We start from the raw sequence: 14,273 nt of genomic DNA on the forward strand, positions 1-14,273 counted from the left end.
TTGAGCTGGTTGAAAAGGTCTGCTAACAGGGAGCCCCTCGGGCAGGATGCTGGAGAGCCCCAAAGGGGATGGTGGGCATTGAAGTCTCCAGTTAACAAAAATGGTGCAGGTAGCTGAGCAATAAGTTGCATCATGTCTGCCCTGGTAACGGCAGACGACGATGGAGTGTAAATGGTACAAATGGAAAATGTAAAAGTGGGGAGAGTAATGCGGATGGCAACTGGCTGCAGGCCGGTGTGCAACGTGATGGGATCGTAGTAAATATCATCCCGGACCAGCAACATAACCCCTCCATGAGCTGGGATACCTACCACAGGGGGTAGGTCAAAACGCACAGAGGTGTAGTGTGCCAAGGCAATTTGATCGCATGGGCGTAGCTTCGTTTCCTGGAGGGCTACGACGAGCGGACGGTGCAAGCGAAGCAGCAACTTCAAGTCCTCTCGGTTGGAGCGAATGCTGCGAATATTCCAGTGAATAAGTGCCATCGTAAGAAAAAAGGAAGATGAAAGAAGGGGTCACCTCGAAGGCCGCTGAGGGCCTGGCTTCGAGCGAGCACTGCCGCCGCTATCAGTAGGCGGACAGTCATCGTCCATTGGGTCTATAGGTTCATCGGCCATCTTGGGAAGATGGCCGGGAGGGGGAGCTTCCTCCGCCGGTGAACGGCCAGATGTTCGGCTACCAGCGGTGCGGCCAGGCGAAAGGGATGACGGCCTGGGGCGGCAACCACTGGGTGGCGCAGGAGAAGAAATGCGCCGTGGCGGAGAAGGAGAACTGTGCTTCCTATTAGCCTTCTTGGATGGTCGTTTGGTGGAAGTACCGGATGAAGGCTGGGAGGTCGAGGTACGTAGGAAGTCTGCACGGGACGGTTCCTTCTTGAAGGCCCGTGCATCTGACTTCTGGGTCTTCGTCTTAGCAGAAGCTGATGAAGGGGTTGGTGTCTGTGGGTGATGGGACGAAGAGGAGACGTCGACCGCGCGATCTTAGCACTGGCCGAACGGACGACTGTGGTGCTGAAGGTCAGATCGCAGGTCTGGGTTGCCACCTCCCTGGTAGTCCGAGGAGAGGCGAGGACAGTACTGTATTTCCCCGCTGGGAGCAGCGTGGGCTTCCTACTAGCCAATAGCTTGCGAGCAGCCGAGGTGGACACTTTCTCTTTGACCCGAATTTCCTGGATACAGCGTTCTTCCTTATAGACAGGACAGTCGCGGGAGGATGCAGCATGGTCACCCTGACAGTTCACACAACGAGGAGACGGAGGTGGACAGTCACCCTCATGGGCATCCCTGCCACAAGTGACACATTTAGCCGCATTGGAACAAGATTGGCGAGTGTGATTGAAACGCTGACACTGGTAGCAGCGCGTAGGTGTCGGGACATAGGGGCGAACAGAAATAACCTCGTAGCCCGCTTTGATGCGCGATGGCAGCTGAACACTATCGAAGGTCAAAAAAAGTGTCCGGGTCGGTACAAGGTCATTGTTGACCTTTTTCATGACCCTATGGACAGCCGTCACGCCCTGCTCAGCGAGGAAAGATTGAATCTCCTCGTCAGTCAAACCGTCGAGGGATCTAGTGTAGACCACACCACGAGACGAATTCAAAATTCGGTGAGCCTCCACCCGGACAGGGAATGTGTACAGGAGTGTGGCCCGAAGCAGTTTTTGTGCCTGAAAGGCGCTCTCAGTTTCGAGTAATAAGGTACCGTTACGCAACCTGGTACAGGATTTGACAGATCCGGCTATGGCATCGACGCCCTTCTGGATAACGAAAGGGTTGACAGAGGAAAAATCCTTTCCGTCCTCAGATCGAGAAACGACGAGGAACTGTGGGGCAGGCGGTAGTACTTTTGTCACTGGTAGCTGGTCACGTTTCCGTTTTTGGGCAGAAGTCGAGAGAGATGGAGTGAAATCCATTGCAGAGAAATCCCCCATGATTGCCAGCGTCTCCGATGGCGCGCTCCTTCCTTGTGGGGACCCTCTCAGAGGGCACTCCCGCCTTAGGTGAATGTTTACACCTCAGGTCACACCTCCCGAGAAACAGACGGAGGGACCAATCGGCATGGTCAGAAGGTATCAGCTCAGGCAATCACCCCTCCCCGGGCCTGGCCTTTACCAGGGGGTACGCGCGTGCCTTACATGTCTACCCAGGGCGGGGAATTACGCGTTACCCCGTCACCGGCTATGCGTGCGAACGCGTGGGTCGGCCTTCAGGCGCGCACAGGGAGGAAGGAAGAAGAGGAAAAAGGAGAGAGAGAGAGAGAGAGAGAGAGAGAGAGAGAGAGAGAGAGAGAGAGAGAGAGAGAGAGGACAGTGTCTCAAACGCCGAGGCGGAGACCAGAGAAGGCAAGGAGAAGAAGGCAATGAGAAGGCAAGGAGAAGGCAAGGAGAAGAAGGCAATGAGAAGGCAAGGAGAAGAAGGCAATGAGAAGGCAAGGAGAAGGCAAGGAGAAGAAGGCAATGAGAAGGCAAGGAGAAGAAGGCAATGAGAAGGAAAGGAGATTATGCAGGGGAAAGAGTAAGGAAGACAGTGAGGTGGAGAAGAGCAAAGAAAGGAACCAACCAAAGAAAGGAACCAACCAAAGAAAGGAAGAAACGAGAAGTGAAAAAGCAAAATGACCGCAAATAGAGGTCGTGGAACCGTCCGTCTCCGGACGCAGGCGCTAACTACCCCCTTGAGGGGGAGGGACTCCTTTTAGTCGCCTCTTACGACAGGCAGGAATACCTCGGGCCTATTCTTACCCCGGACCCGCAGGGGGAGGAGAAAGGTGGGCCAGCATCTGAAAGTGAATGGCATCTGGCCCCGGATCAGAGGACCGGGACAGTGCAAGTGCACGTTCGAGTTCCCGCATAGTAAAGGGGGCATTATAATTTTCCAGATTCAGCGAGTGGAAGGAAGGTCGCCGAGCCTCTTCTGCCTCTTTCCTGGGAAGGAAGGCAGGGTGGTAATGGGCGGAGCTTGAAACGTCCACGAAAAAGCGGCCGAAGGCGTTGGAGACATCCACAGGATCAACAAGGACCTCATTACCTGAAGTCAGGCCAGGTACCGAGGAGTGGGCCTTAATGCCCGACAGCCAGCGCAGGCCACCCCAGACTACAGAAGAGGGAGTAAAACTGTTAAAGGAGCTGGTGAAAGAGGCCCAACAAGCTTTTTTGCTGTCTTTTATGACTCTACGGCATTGCGCTCGGAGTCGTTTGTATCCAATACAATTCGCCAACGTAGGATGGCGGCGAAAGGTGCGTAAAGCACATCGTTGAGCATGGATAGCGTCTCTACAAGCCTCATTCCACCAGGGGACGGAAGCGCGACGTGAAGAAGAGGTAGTACGAGGAATGGAACGTTCGGCAGCATTGATGATAACAGCCGTGAGGTATTCGACCTGACTGTCACAACTGAGAAAATCGTGGTCCGGAAAGGTCGCCAGGGAGGAGTAAAGTCCCCAGTCAGCTTTCGGTATGTTCCAGCTCGAAGGACGTGGGGATGGGGTGTGGTGCAGGAGACGAACGACACAGGGGAAGTGGTCGCTTGAATAGGTGTCAGAAAGGACATACCACTCGAACCGACGGGCAAGAGTTGTAGAACAGATCGAGAGGTCCAAGTGGGAGTAGGTATGAGTAGAGTCCGAGAGGAAAGTCGGGGTGCCAGTATTGAGGCAGACAAGGTTGAGATGGTTGAAGACATCCGCCAAGAGGGAGCCTCTCTGACAGGATGCAGGAGAGCCCCAAAGGGGATGATGGGCATTGAAGTCACCAAACAATAAAAACGGCGGAGGAAGCTGAACAATCAGGTGCATCATGTCAGCCCGACTAACTGCGGATGACGATGGAGTGTAGACGGTACAAACGGAAAAAGTAAAGGCAGAAAGAGTAATACGGACAGCTATTGCTTGGAGTGGGGTGGTCAATGGGATGGGATGGTAATAGACATCGTCCCGAACAAGCAACATGACCCCACCATGAGCTGGAATACTGTCCACAGGGGTGAGGTCAGACCGCTCCGAGGTATAGTGGGTAAAAGCAATACGGTCAGTTGGGCGCAACTTGGTTTCCTGAAGACCAAGGACGAGCGGACAGTGCAAGCGGAGGAGCAGTTGTAATTCCTCCCGATTAGATCGAATAGCTCTTATGTTCCAATGTAACAAAGCCATCGCTAGTCAGAAAAAAGGGGGAATGAAACGGGTGAAGAGCTGGTCACCTCGACGGCCGCGGAGGGCCAGGTTTCGAGGGAACAACGCTACAACCGACGGGAGGCGGATCCTGTTCCATCGAGTCGTCGCCAGCTGCGGCCGCTTTCCCGGGTTGCATAGGAGGGGCAGCATCATTCGCCGACGAGAGGCCAGCTGAGCGCCTGGCAGCAGAGCGTCCCGGCGAAACCGAGGACGGCCGGGAGCAGTGACTCACGGATGGAGCGTCAGACGAAACACGCCGGGGTGGAGAGGGGGATAAAGACTTCTTCTTGGAGGCCTTCTGGGAAGTCCGATGAGGCACGGGGATGGTGGGCTGGACCCGAAGAAGGTCCTCACGCGCGGGGTCCGTTTTGGAACGCCGGACCTCGGAAGCCGGGGTCCGGAACGTTTCCCCGATGGACGCCTGAGAAGAGGATCGCTTCTCAGGCGGCGGAGGGGGGGGAGGAGGAGTAAGGGTGGCCCCTGGGGCAGAGGGGGCAGGGGCCGCGAGGGAGGAGGATTTGGAAGGGAGGGATCTGGGACGAGGAGGCATAGAACCCAGATGGGGTGAGGAGGTGGAGGGGGGACAGGATAGGGGTGAGGATACTGTGGAAGGAGTGGACAAGACTGAGGCAAACGAAGTTGTCAACGTCACAGGATGGAGGCTGTCATACTTTTTCCTGGCCTCAGAATAAGATAGGCGATCCAAAGTTTTTAATTCTTGAATCTTCTTCTCCATCTGATACGCGGGGCAGTCTAAAGATCTAGGCGAGTGGATGCCAGGACAATTGACGCACAGAGGTGGTGGGGTGCATGTATGTTCCTCACGAAGAGGACGTCCACAATCGCCACAAAGGGGCTCAGCCTCACACAGTGACGACATGTGCCCAAAACGCAAACACCGAAAGCAGCGCATAGGAGGCGGGACGTAAGGTCGCACGTCGCACCGGTAGCACATCACCTTTACCTTCTCCGGGAGAACGTCCCCCTCGAAGGTGAGGATAAAGGCTGCGGTGTCGATGCGACGGTCTTTGGGGCCGCGCTGAACTCGCCGGACGAAATGCACGCCTCGGTGCTCCAGGTTGGCCCCGAGCTCCTCATCAGATGCAGCAGGAGGTCCCGATGAAAAATAACCCCCTGCGTCCTATTCAGTGCCAGATGCGGGACAATAGTCACTGCGATGTCCCCTAGTCGGTCGCACGCCTGGAGCGCCGCCGACTGTGTGGTGGAGGCGGTCTTTATAAGAACGGACCCCGAACGCATTTTACTGAGAGCCTCGATTTCCCCGAAGATGTCCTCGATGTGCTGGACAAAGAACATGGGCTTGGAGGTGGCGAACATCCCCCCATCGGTCCGAGGACAGACTAAATAGCGGGCGAAGTACTTCGCCCCAAGCCGGCGGGCCTGTCCTTCCTCCCAGGGAGTGGCCAAGGGGGAAAGGGCAGGAGAACAGGAGAACCAGAACCAGAGACAGCACCTTTCTTTTTAAGAGACTCGGCCGCAGAGCGACCTGATACATGTTGACGTTTCATCTGCGAAACGTCCGCCCCGATACCACCCACTCCAACCAGGGGCTCTCCCCACGGGCACCACCCAGCCTCAGCAAGGGCCACCTGGCAGGATGACTGTTGCCGGGAGTCCTGATGCCCCAAGGAGACGGGCATCTACTCCTTGGCCGACGTGGGGAGGGCGCAGCTCAGGTATCGGCAGTACGATCCCTGTGTTGTCAGTGGGCTACAACCTAGAGGGTACATGACGACCCCACCACAACGGGCTGGCTACCGTGCTGGATTTCGGATGCCATGGAAGGTCCATCATGATCGTAGGTGCAGATGGGGACGCACTATGGGCGTAACTTGTGCAACCTATCAGGCATTTAGGCCCAATTTGAGGAATAGTGGGTGTGGTTACAACGCCGTTACAATGCTGAGTGCCAAGGTCTTAGTACACTGAGGACCAGTGATACACCACGTACGGCGTCCTTCCCCAAAAGGCTCGTACTTCTGTAGAATTTTGAAAAACGGAGGTCAAACCCCAAGGGGGACCTACTACTAGGAGGTCGAAACAGTTGAAACTCCTTTTAGTCGCCTCTTACGACAGGCAGGAATACCTCGGGCCTATTCTTACCCTGGACCCGCAGGGGGATTTCTCACCAGTGTCTACATAAAGCGTGCGTATGAGTGTGCATGAGAGAGAGAGAGAGAGAGAGAGAGAGAGAGAGAGAGAGAGAGATAAAGCGTGCGTATGAGTGTGCATGAGAGAGAGAGAGAGAGAGAGAGAGAGAGAGAGAGACACTGTCCATACAGCATCGTCTCTTCCCAAACTGCTGGATCAATTTCAACCAAATGTGGTATATAAACAGAACCCTTTATGAGTATCAGCACTGTGGGGGTTAGATTCTCCTACTTCCCATAAGAGTGAAAATACAGAAAAACAGTTTTTCAACTTTTTCATGTAGAATGCTCTACAAAACAGACGTGTTGTAAAAGTATTGATCTGTTTTGTAGGAGCTTGGGGTCGTTTTGGGGAAGGAGACCAGACAGCGAGGTCATCGGTCTCATCAGATTACAGAAGGACGGGGAAGGAAGTCGGCCGTGCCCTTTGAAAGGAACCATCCCGGCATTTGCCTGGAGCGATTTAGGGAAATCACGGAAAACCTAAATCAGGATGGCCGGACACGGGATTGAACCGTCGTCCTCCCGAGTGCGAGTCCATTGTTTAACCACTGCGCCACCTCGCTCGGTTTGTAGGAGCTATACATGTGGATGAGCTCCAGGGAGGATATGGATAGAGAGGGTGGGAGGGGGGGGGGAGGAGATGGACAGGGAGAAACAAGGGAGGAGAATGTGATGGACACAGAGAGGGAGGTCTAGGAGATGGACAGAGAGATGGGGAGGATGATGAAACGGGTAGAGAGGGCTGAAGGGGATAGGCAGAGAGAGGAATGAGGAGAAGATGGGCAGAGGAGGGGACAGGCAGACAGGAAATGCTGGGGAGGTACACTCCGTTTGTAAAATGAAAATCAAGCTGTGCTTGTGGTGGCATAAGTCACCTCTTCTGGAAGAATACCACAACTGCTGTACAAGATGATTATCTATTTTCTCTCTAGTAGTGTAGAACAGTGTGCAGTGATTTAGGTACATTCTGTCCATACGTTTATCTTGCTGTAGTATTACTGATAACACGTATCTGTATTCCATGTAGTATTAATGTGCATTGTGGAGAATAAAGGACCCTCAGAAGACAATGTGCAATGCACCAAAACTGAGTCATAAGGAGCACTATGAAATGGTCATTATAACTTTGTAAAACAGCCTGTAGTTGTTTCTTGTGACATAATGGGATAGAGACAGCCAGAAATCACCTGCTCACTCTTCCATTTGCAGACCTATGAAGAAGGGAAGTGCATGACCGCAATCTGGCAACCTACCTTCCCTGAAGTTTCTACCCTCCACCCCGTTCCCTGCAACTACACTCCTGGAAATGGAAAAAAGAACACATTGACACCGGTGTGTCAGACCCACCATACTTGCTCCGGACACTGCGAGAGCGCTGTACAAGCAATGATCACATGCACGGCACAGCGGACACACCAGGAACCGCGGTGTTGGCCGTCGAATGGCGCTAGCTGCGCAGCATTTGTGCACCACCGCCGTCAGTGTCAGCCAGTTTGCCGTGGCATACGGAGCTCCATCGCAGTCTTTAACACTGGTAGCATGCCGTGACAGCGTGGACGTGAACCGTATGTGCAGTTGACGGACTTTGAGCGAGGGCGTATAGTGGGCATGCGGGAGGCCGGGTGGACGTACCGCCGAATTGCTCAACACGTGGGGCGTGAGGTCTCCACAGTACATCGATGTTGTCGCCAGTGGTCGGCGGAAGGTGCACGTGCCCGTCGACCTGGGACCGGACCGCAGCGACGCACGGATGCACGCCAAGACCGTAGGATCCTACGCAGTGCCGTAGGGGACCGCACCGCCACTTCCCAGCAAATTAGGGACACTGTTGCTCCTGGGGTATCGGCGAGGACCTTTCGCAACCGTCTCCATGAAGCTGGGCTACGGTCCCGCACACCGTTAGGCCGTCTTCCGCTCACGCCCCAACATCGTGCAGCCCGCCTCCAGTGGTGTCGCGACAGGCGTGAATGGAGGGACGAATGGAGACGTGTCGTCTTCAGCGATGAGAGTCGCTTCTGCCTTGGTGCCAATGATGGTCGTATGCGTGTTTGGCGCCGTGCAGGTGAGCGCCACAATCAGGACTGCATACGACCGAGGCACACAGGGCCAACACCCGGCATCATGGTGTGGGGAGCGATCTCCTACACTGGCCGTACACCACTGGTGATCGTCGAGGGGACACTGAATAGTGCACGGTACATCCAAACCGTCATTGAACCCATCGTTCTACCATTCCTAGACCAGCAAGGGAACTTGCTGTTCCAACAGGACAATGCACGTCTGCATGTATCCCGTACCACCCAACGTGCTCTAGAAGGTGTAAGTCAACTACCCTGGCCAGCAAGATCTCCGGATCTGTCCCCCATTGAGCATGTTTGGGACTGGATGAAGCGTCGTCTCACGCGGTCTGCACGTCCAGCACGAACGCTGGTCCAACTGAGGCGCCAGGTGGAAATGGCATGGCAAGCCGTTCCACAGGACTACATCCAGCATCTCTACGATCGTCTCCATGTGAGAATAGCAGCCTGCATTGCTGCGAAAGGTGGATATACACTGTACTAGTGCCGACATTGTGCATGCTCTGTTGCCTGTGTATGTGCCTGTGGTTCTGTCAGTGTGATCATGTGATGTATCTGACCCCAGGAATGTGTCAATAAAGTTTCCCCTTCCTGGGACAATGAATTCACGGTGTTCTTATTTCAATTTCCAGGAGTGTATTACACCAACAGAATACAATTTATCCCTTAATGCTGTTCTGCTACACTTAGGTGGGGTACACACATTTAATGTTTGTTCCCAATCCATTTTATTTAAAAATGAACATTAATTTTATACCATTAAATCACTGACTTTAATAACTTGAGATTTTTCCATCTCATTCAAAGCAGGAACTATCAGCCCTACAGAAAAAAAATGAATAGGACCTTTTTTGTCGGAAATTTAATGTCAAGAGTCATTCTGTGTAACCTCGCAAGGGGTGATAAAGTAACAATTTCAGAATTTAGTCATATATGGTACATGGTTATCTACATGTCTTAACAGTAAAACAGCCAAACAGCACTGTCCTAACTCTAACCATTTTTGATAAAGTCAGGTCCGAAGACTCAATGTGGTGTACCCAGTCAGTAGTCAGGCAGCAATTTCCCTGTTTTCAGAGACTTGCTACTCAGTAATGAGTTGACCTACAGACACCAATTTTTTGTGCATGTAGTATGTAGGCCATTAGTTGATATAATGCAGACTTTTTATGATAAATGTTAAAACACATTTTTTCCAGGCAGGGCTTTAAGTTCGTGATTATTTTTAAAAAAATCACAATTTTACACAGGGAAACAATAGAGACTCCAGCTTGTGCACTGTAACTGTTTAGTCCTAGTATTAAGTATAAATAATAACAAAAAGTATTTGGCATTGCAATTAGTTCAAATAGATGTTCTCACTTCCAGTTAAAGACAACTCCACCACAAAAAATGTCAAATTTTATGAAATTCATAGTTCTGAGGTGTGGGGTACTACATAGACAATTGAATCCCAACTTGATTTTTTGCTGAAACATTTACATACCTGGCAGCAATTTTAAGTGTACAGAACAATTTCCTAACTAACCTTATTCACTCGTAAAGAACAAAACGAAAGTGCCACTTACACATGCCATCCACATTCAACACTACAGGAGAGCAGTATATAAAAACCACTTGTATTCCTTGAAAAATTGTTCCAAAGATATTTGTGGTTGACCTGTAGGTCAGAACTGTAAACAGATGAGAGCTGAAAACAGTTATCAATCATTGTTCTAAATGTACACATTTTATTTCAATGTTAAATGTCTTTTCAGTGTAAAGAATTACAAGAGACAGCTTGGGTGATATATCTTTATTCTGTTACTGTAAATTAAAAAGATAGCTTCACTGGAATATAAGAAAAGACGCAAGCAATAATGAGGGACATAAATTAATTTTTAAATATATACTTGCACTGGTTGATTTGTGACAGTATGCATCATACCCCATTCCAGTACATCTGATGAAAAGAGGTCATAACCACAGTTTTTGAGATGTGGTTCAATAAAACATTTTTTACCAGTACAAATGTCGTATTCAAACTTTTAAAATGTACAGAAAAGTGATAAAAAAACATTTTTAAGTAGTCTAAGTTTCAAAACAACTCCCTCCCCCCCCCCCCCTGAAGATCACAGTATCAGAACTTCTCCTCCTCCTCCTCCTCCTCCTCCCTCTCTCTCTCTCTCTCTCTCTCTCTCTCTCTCTCTCTCTCTCTCTCTCTCTCTCTCTCTCTCTCTCTCTTTACAAATCAAGCACTGTATACCAGTATACAATGAACAGCCAAAACATTATGATCACTGCCCACTGCGAGATTAAATGCCACCTGATAGCATAGCGAGAGCGTGGCACAGTAAGGAGAGTATACAGGGGGTATCATAATTAATGGCATAAACCCATACAATTGAAAGTGCACAATACTAGAAGCAAAAAAGTCTCAGTAAACATAGGGTTGAAAATGCACACCTTAAGAGCTACAAGCAATTTTTCATCTTTGATATTGTGAAACAAATCTCTTCTACAGCAAGTTCTTTGCTTTCCATATTTTGAGAAGTGGTAACATGGAGCACAATAAGAAAAAAATGTCCAGCAAACATGTGTTCTAAAACGCATACCTTAAAAGTTACAAGCAGTTGATCATTAGAAGAGCTGCATTTCAAAGTAGCAATGATTAACAAGTGCTCATGGGTCTTAAGGAATGCATTTTGGAGCACATGTTCACTGTACTTCTTTTTCTTATTTTGATCCATACTATGAGTTCCCAAAATATGGAAAGCAAAGAACTTGCAGTAGAAGAGATTTGTTTCACAGTATCGAAGATGAAAAATTGCTTGTGGCTCTTAAGGTATGCATTTTCGACCCTATGTTTACTGAGGCTTCTTTGCTTCTAGTATCGTGTACTTTCAACTCTATTATTTTATGCCATTAATTATGATACGCCCTGTATTAGCGGGAGCAAAGACCAATGGGAATCAGTCTAGCAACAATAAGGGAAGCAAATAGGCAAATTTACTGACATAAGCGACTTTAATAAAGAGCAGAGTGTTACAGCCCAGCCCTGGAAACCATCATCTCTGAAAGGGTGAAACTAGACAACTGTTTGTATACTGATATCGTGAATATCTATGGCAAGTGGTTGGAGGACAGTGAAACCACGAGAAGGAAACAAGGTGCTGAACGTCCAGTTTCATCACAGAATGTGGACGTCAGAGGTTTACCTTATCTGAAAAGCAGGAGGGGCGGCAATCTGCAGCAGATCTGATGAAAGATTACACTGCTGGTGCAGGCAAAAATGTTTCTGAGCACACTGTTCAGCACATACTGTTGAACGTTGTGCTCCATAGCAGACGACTCCTACATGTTCCCATGCTGACCCAACAACTACTCAATTATGACTATAGTGGGCACAGGATCATCGAGATTCAACTGTGGATCAATGGAAATGTGTCACCTAGTCAGATGAATCACGTCTCCGGTTGCAACAGGTTGACAGATGTGTCCAGATATTCAGTCATCCAGGCAAACAGCTGTTTGAAAGATGCACTTCCCCACGGATGCAGGCCATTAGGGACAGTATTATGCTGTTGAGGACATTCACGTGGTCTTCAAAGGGTACTGTGGTAGTAATTGAAGGCACCATTACAGCTGTGGAGCACATTAACATTACAGCTGACCAGCTGCATCCCTTCTTGTTTGAAGCCCTCCCCCAATGGCAATGGCACCTTCCAGCAGGATAACTGTCAATATCACACAAGGCCAGAATCATGCTACAGTGGTTTGATGAGTATTACAGTGAACTCATGTTGACATCTTTGCTACCAACTTTGCCAAATTTGAACTTATTTGGGATGCTTCGCGGCCCAACTCCGCACCCACAAACAACCTGTCCTTAATTTACTGGTACTGTGTGACCTGTGCATAGACATCTGGTACCACATGCCTTCAGAAACCTGCTAAGGACTTGTCAAACATAAATTACACAGAGTGGCTGCTGTATTGCGTTCCTATGGTAGACCAGCACACGATTATGCAGGTGGTCACATAATGTTTTGTCTCATCAGTACAAAATGCTGAAAAGAACTGTTTCACAAACAAATTCATATATAAAGAAGAAAATTGTATTTTTAAAACTTTTCCACCTTGCATATAACTTTGTATTCCTAGACATCTTAATCCAAAAAGGCATTCAGTAAGAACCAATGCATCAGGAGGCATACCAACATGAATTAGGACAGTCAATGATCTTTGGCAGCCCAGTAGCTTGGCCAACGCCTGGGATATTAGGCATACTTTCCCAAGGAGGAGACTTGGCACTCCCAGCATTCCTCCTTACTTTCTTTAATCAGACAGCTAGCCTTAGCAGAAATGCTTAAAAGTGATGATGATGGTCTATAATTGAAGTCACGTGAGAGGATGCAGGGCCCTTTGAGAATCCTGAATAGGTGTTGCAATGTTTTTGATCCACCATGTCACCAGCAGGAGGCGGTACAGGCCTGTAGAAAGAGGATAGCAGTTCCAGTGGCACAGGTGACTGTGTTGAAGTAGTTGCCACACCTTACTAATGTAATGTGACAGAGAGGGAGCAAAGATGACCAGAGGGGTACACAACTACCATGTCACTCCTCAAAGGGCCCAAAATGGAAAGTCGCCAATCAGGAGATGACAAAAAAAGTGAAAGGATCACCGGAAAGTGGTCACTGTCACAAATTCATTAACCCATGACTAGTGTAGCAAAGCCGTGAGAGTGGGGAAAGAGACAGTAAAGTTACCTGCCATCAGCAGCACTAAAGTGGTTGGTTGGTTGGTTGACTGGGGCGAAAAGGGACTAAACAGCTTGGTCATAAGTCCCACAATCAAGAGTTCATTTATCCAGTGGTAGTGATCTCCACCAAGAATACGATAGGATGAGGAAAGAAATTAGTAAGAGCAAGGCACTGAAAGGACTATTGATGCCAGAGCTGAAAAACATATTATGGACTGGATTGGTATGTAAGTTATAGCAGATGAGATTCCACCAGAGCTCAGTTATAGTGAGAGAAATTACACCAGCATCTGACACCTGCCAACCCAATGGAAATCAAAGACATCTACAGAGTAAAGAATGTCTTCTGGCCTCGAGATCCAGAAAAATAAGGGGAAAAGGCTAAAAATGAAATGGACATAAGTTGGACTGTGAATAATAAAACAAGATGAGAGAAACAGTTAATGTAACATGTGGTTTTCTCAAGGCTCTGCATGTGGAGGGAGCAGGTCCTCCAACAGCTGTCTTACCCGTGATCCATCAGAGGCAAAGCATTAAAAAGGAGGAAAGCATCCACCATTCAGAGTGTTGCTCTTAAAGCAAAAAACAGTGTGCAACAGAAACCGCAAACTGCATCTTAAGGCAATTAAAGCAAAGGAAGGTGATGACGATGATATGATGGGAATGTAGCCTCTCTCTGAGAATTTCGATGATGCAAGTCCTTTGAGATTATCAGCATAGTCAAGGCGTCATTCTGCGGCAACGTTTTGACAAGTTTCCTACTCATCATCTTCAGGTGAAGCGTGGCGCTCATGTACAGTTTGCATCTTTATATCTGCTGGACCGCAGGCTCATCATGTGCCTCTGGAAGGGGCGTCATGGACGGCGGTGGTGGTGGGGGGAGAATCATGGAAGGTGTTCGTCTGGCACAACACCTCTGCCTGTACAAAATCAAACACATGACCTTCGTTGAGCTGTGCTCTACCACTGCTGATTTGCCCGTATGGGTGAGACAAATTCTTCTCACATGTACTGAGTGGCGCTGTGAAATACATCACTGTGTCTGGCCAGTATTACATGTGCCACATTCACAACTGGTGCTGTAGACTGTAGGTGACTATAGTCATAGTTCATCTT

At 49.4% G+C, this 14,273-nt stretch overlaps 1 protein-coding gene across 3 annotated transcripts in view; it reads right to left on the reverse strand.

Annotated features, from left to right (window-relative positions):
- LOC126252725 (afadin-like) overlaps positions 1-14,273 on the reverse strand; it is a 96,829-nt gene that overhangs the window by 67,146 nt on the left and 15,410 nt on the right. Inside the window, exon 1 of one of the 3 annotated variants that reach the window (XM_049953645.1) lies at positions 9,985-10,079. The exons of the other annotated variants lie outside the window; for them this stretch is intronic. Coding sequence (XP_049809602.1) covers positions 9,985-9,999 — 15 coding nt within the window. The 5' untranslated portion in view covers positions 10,000-10,079. Of the gene's footprint in view, positions 1-9,984; positions 10,080-14,273 lie in introns of those variants that run through there. 3 annotated transcript variants of the gene reach the window in all.

This window comes from Schistocerca nitens, chromosome 1 (genome assembly GCF_023898315.1).
Source record: "Schistocerca nitens isolate TAMUIC-IGC-003100 chromosome 1, iqSchNite1.1, whole genome shotgun sequence".
In the NCBI taxonomy this organism is placed as follows: Eukaryota; Metazoa; Arthropoda; class Insecta; order Orthoptera; family Acrididae; genus Schistocerca; species Schistocerca nitens.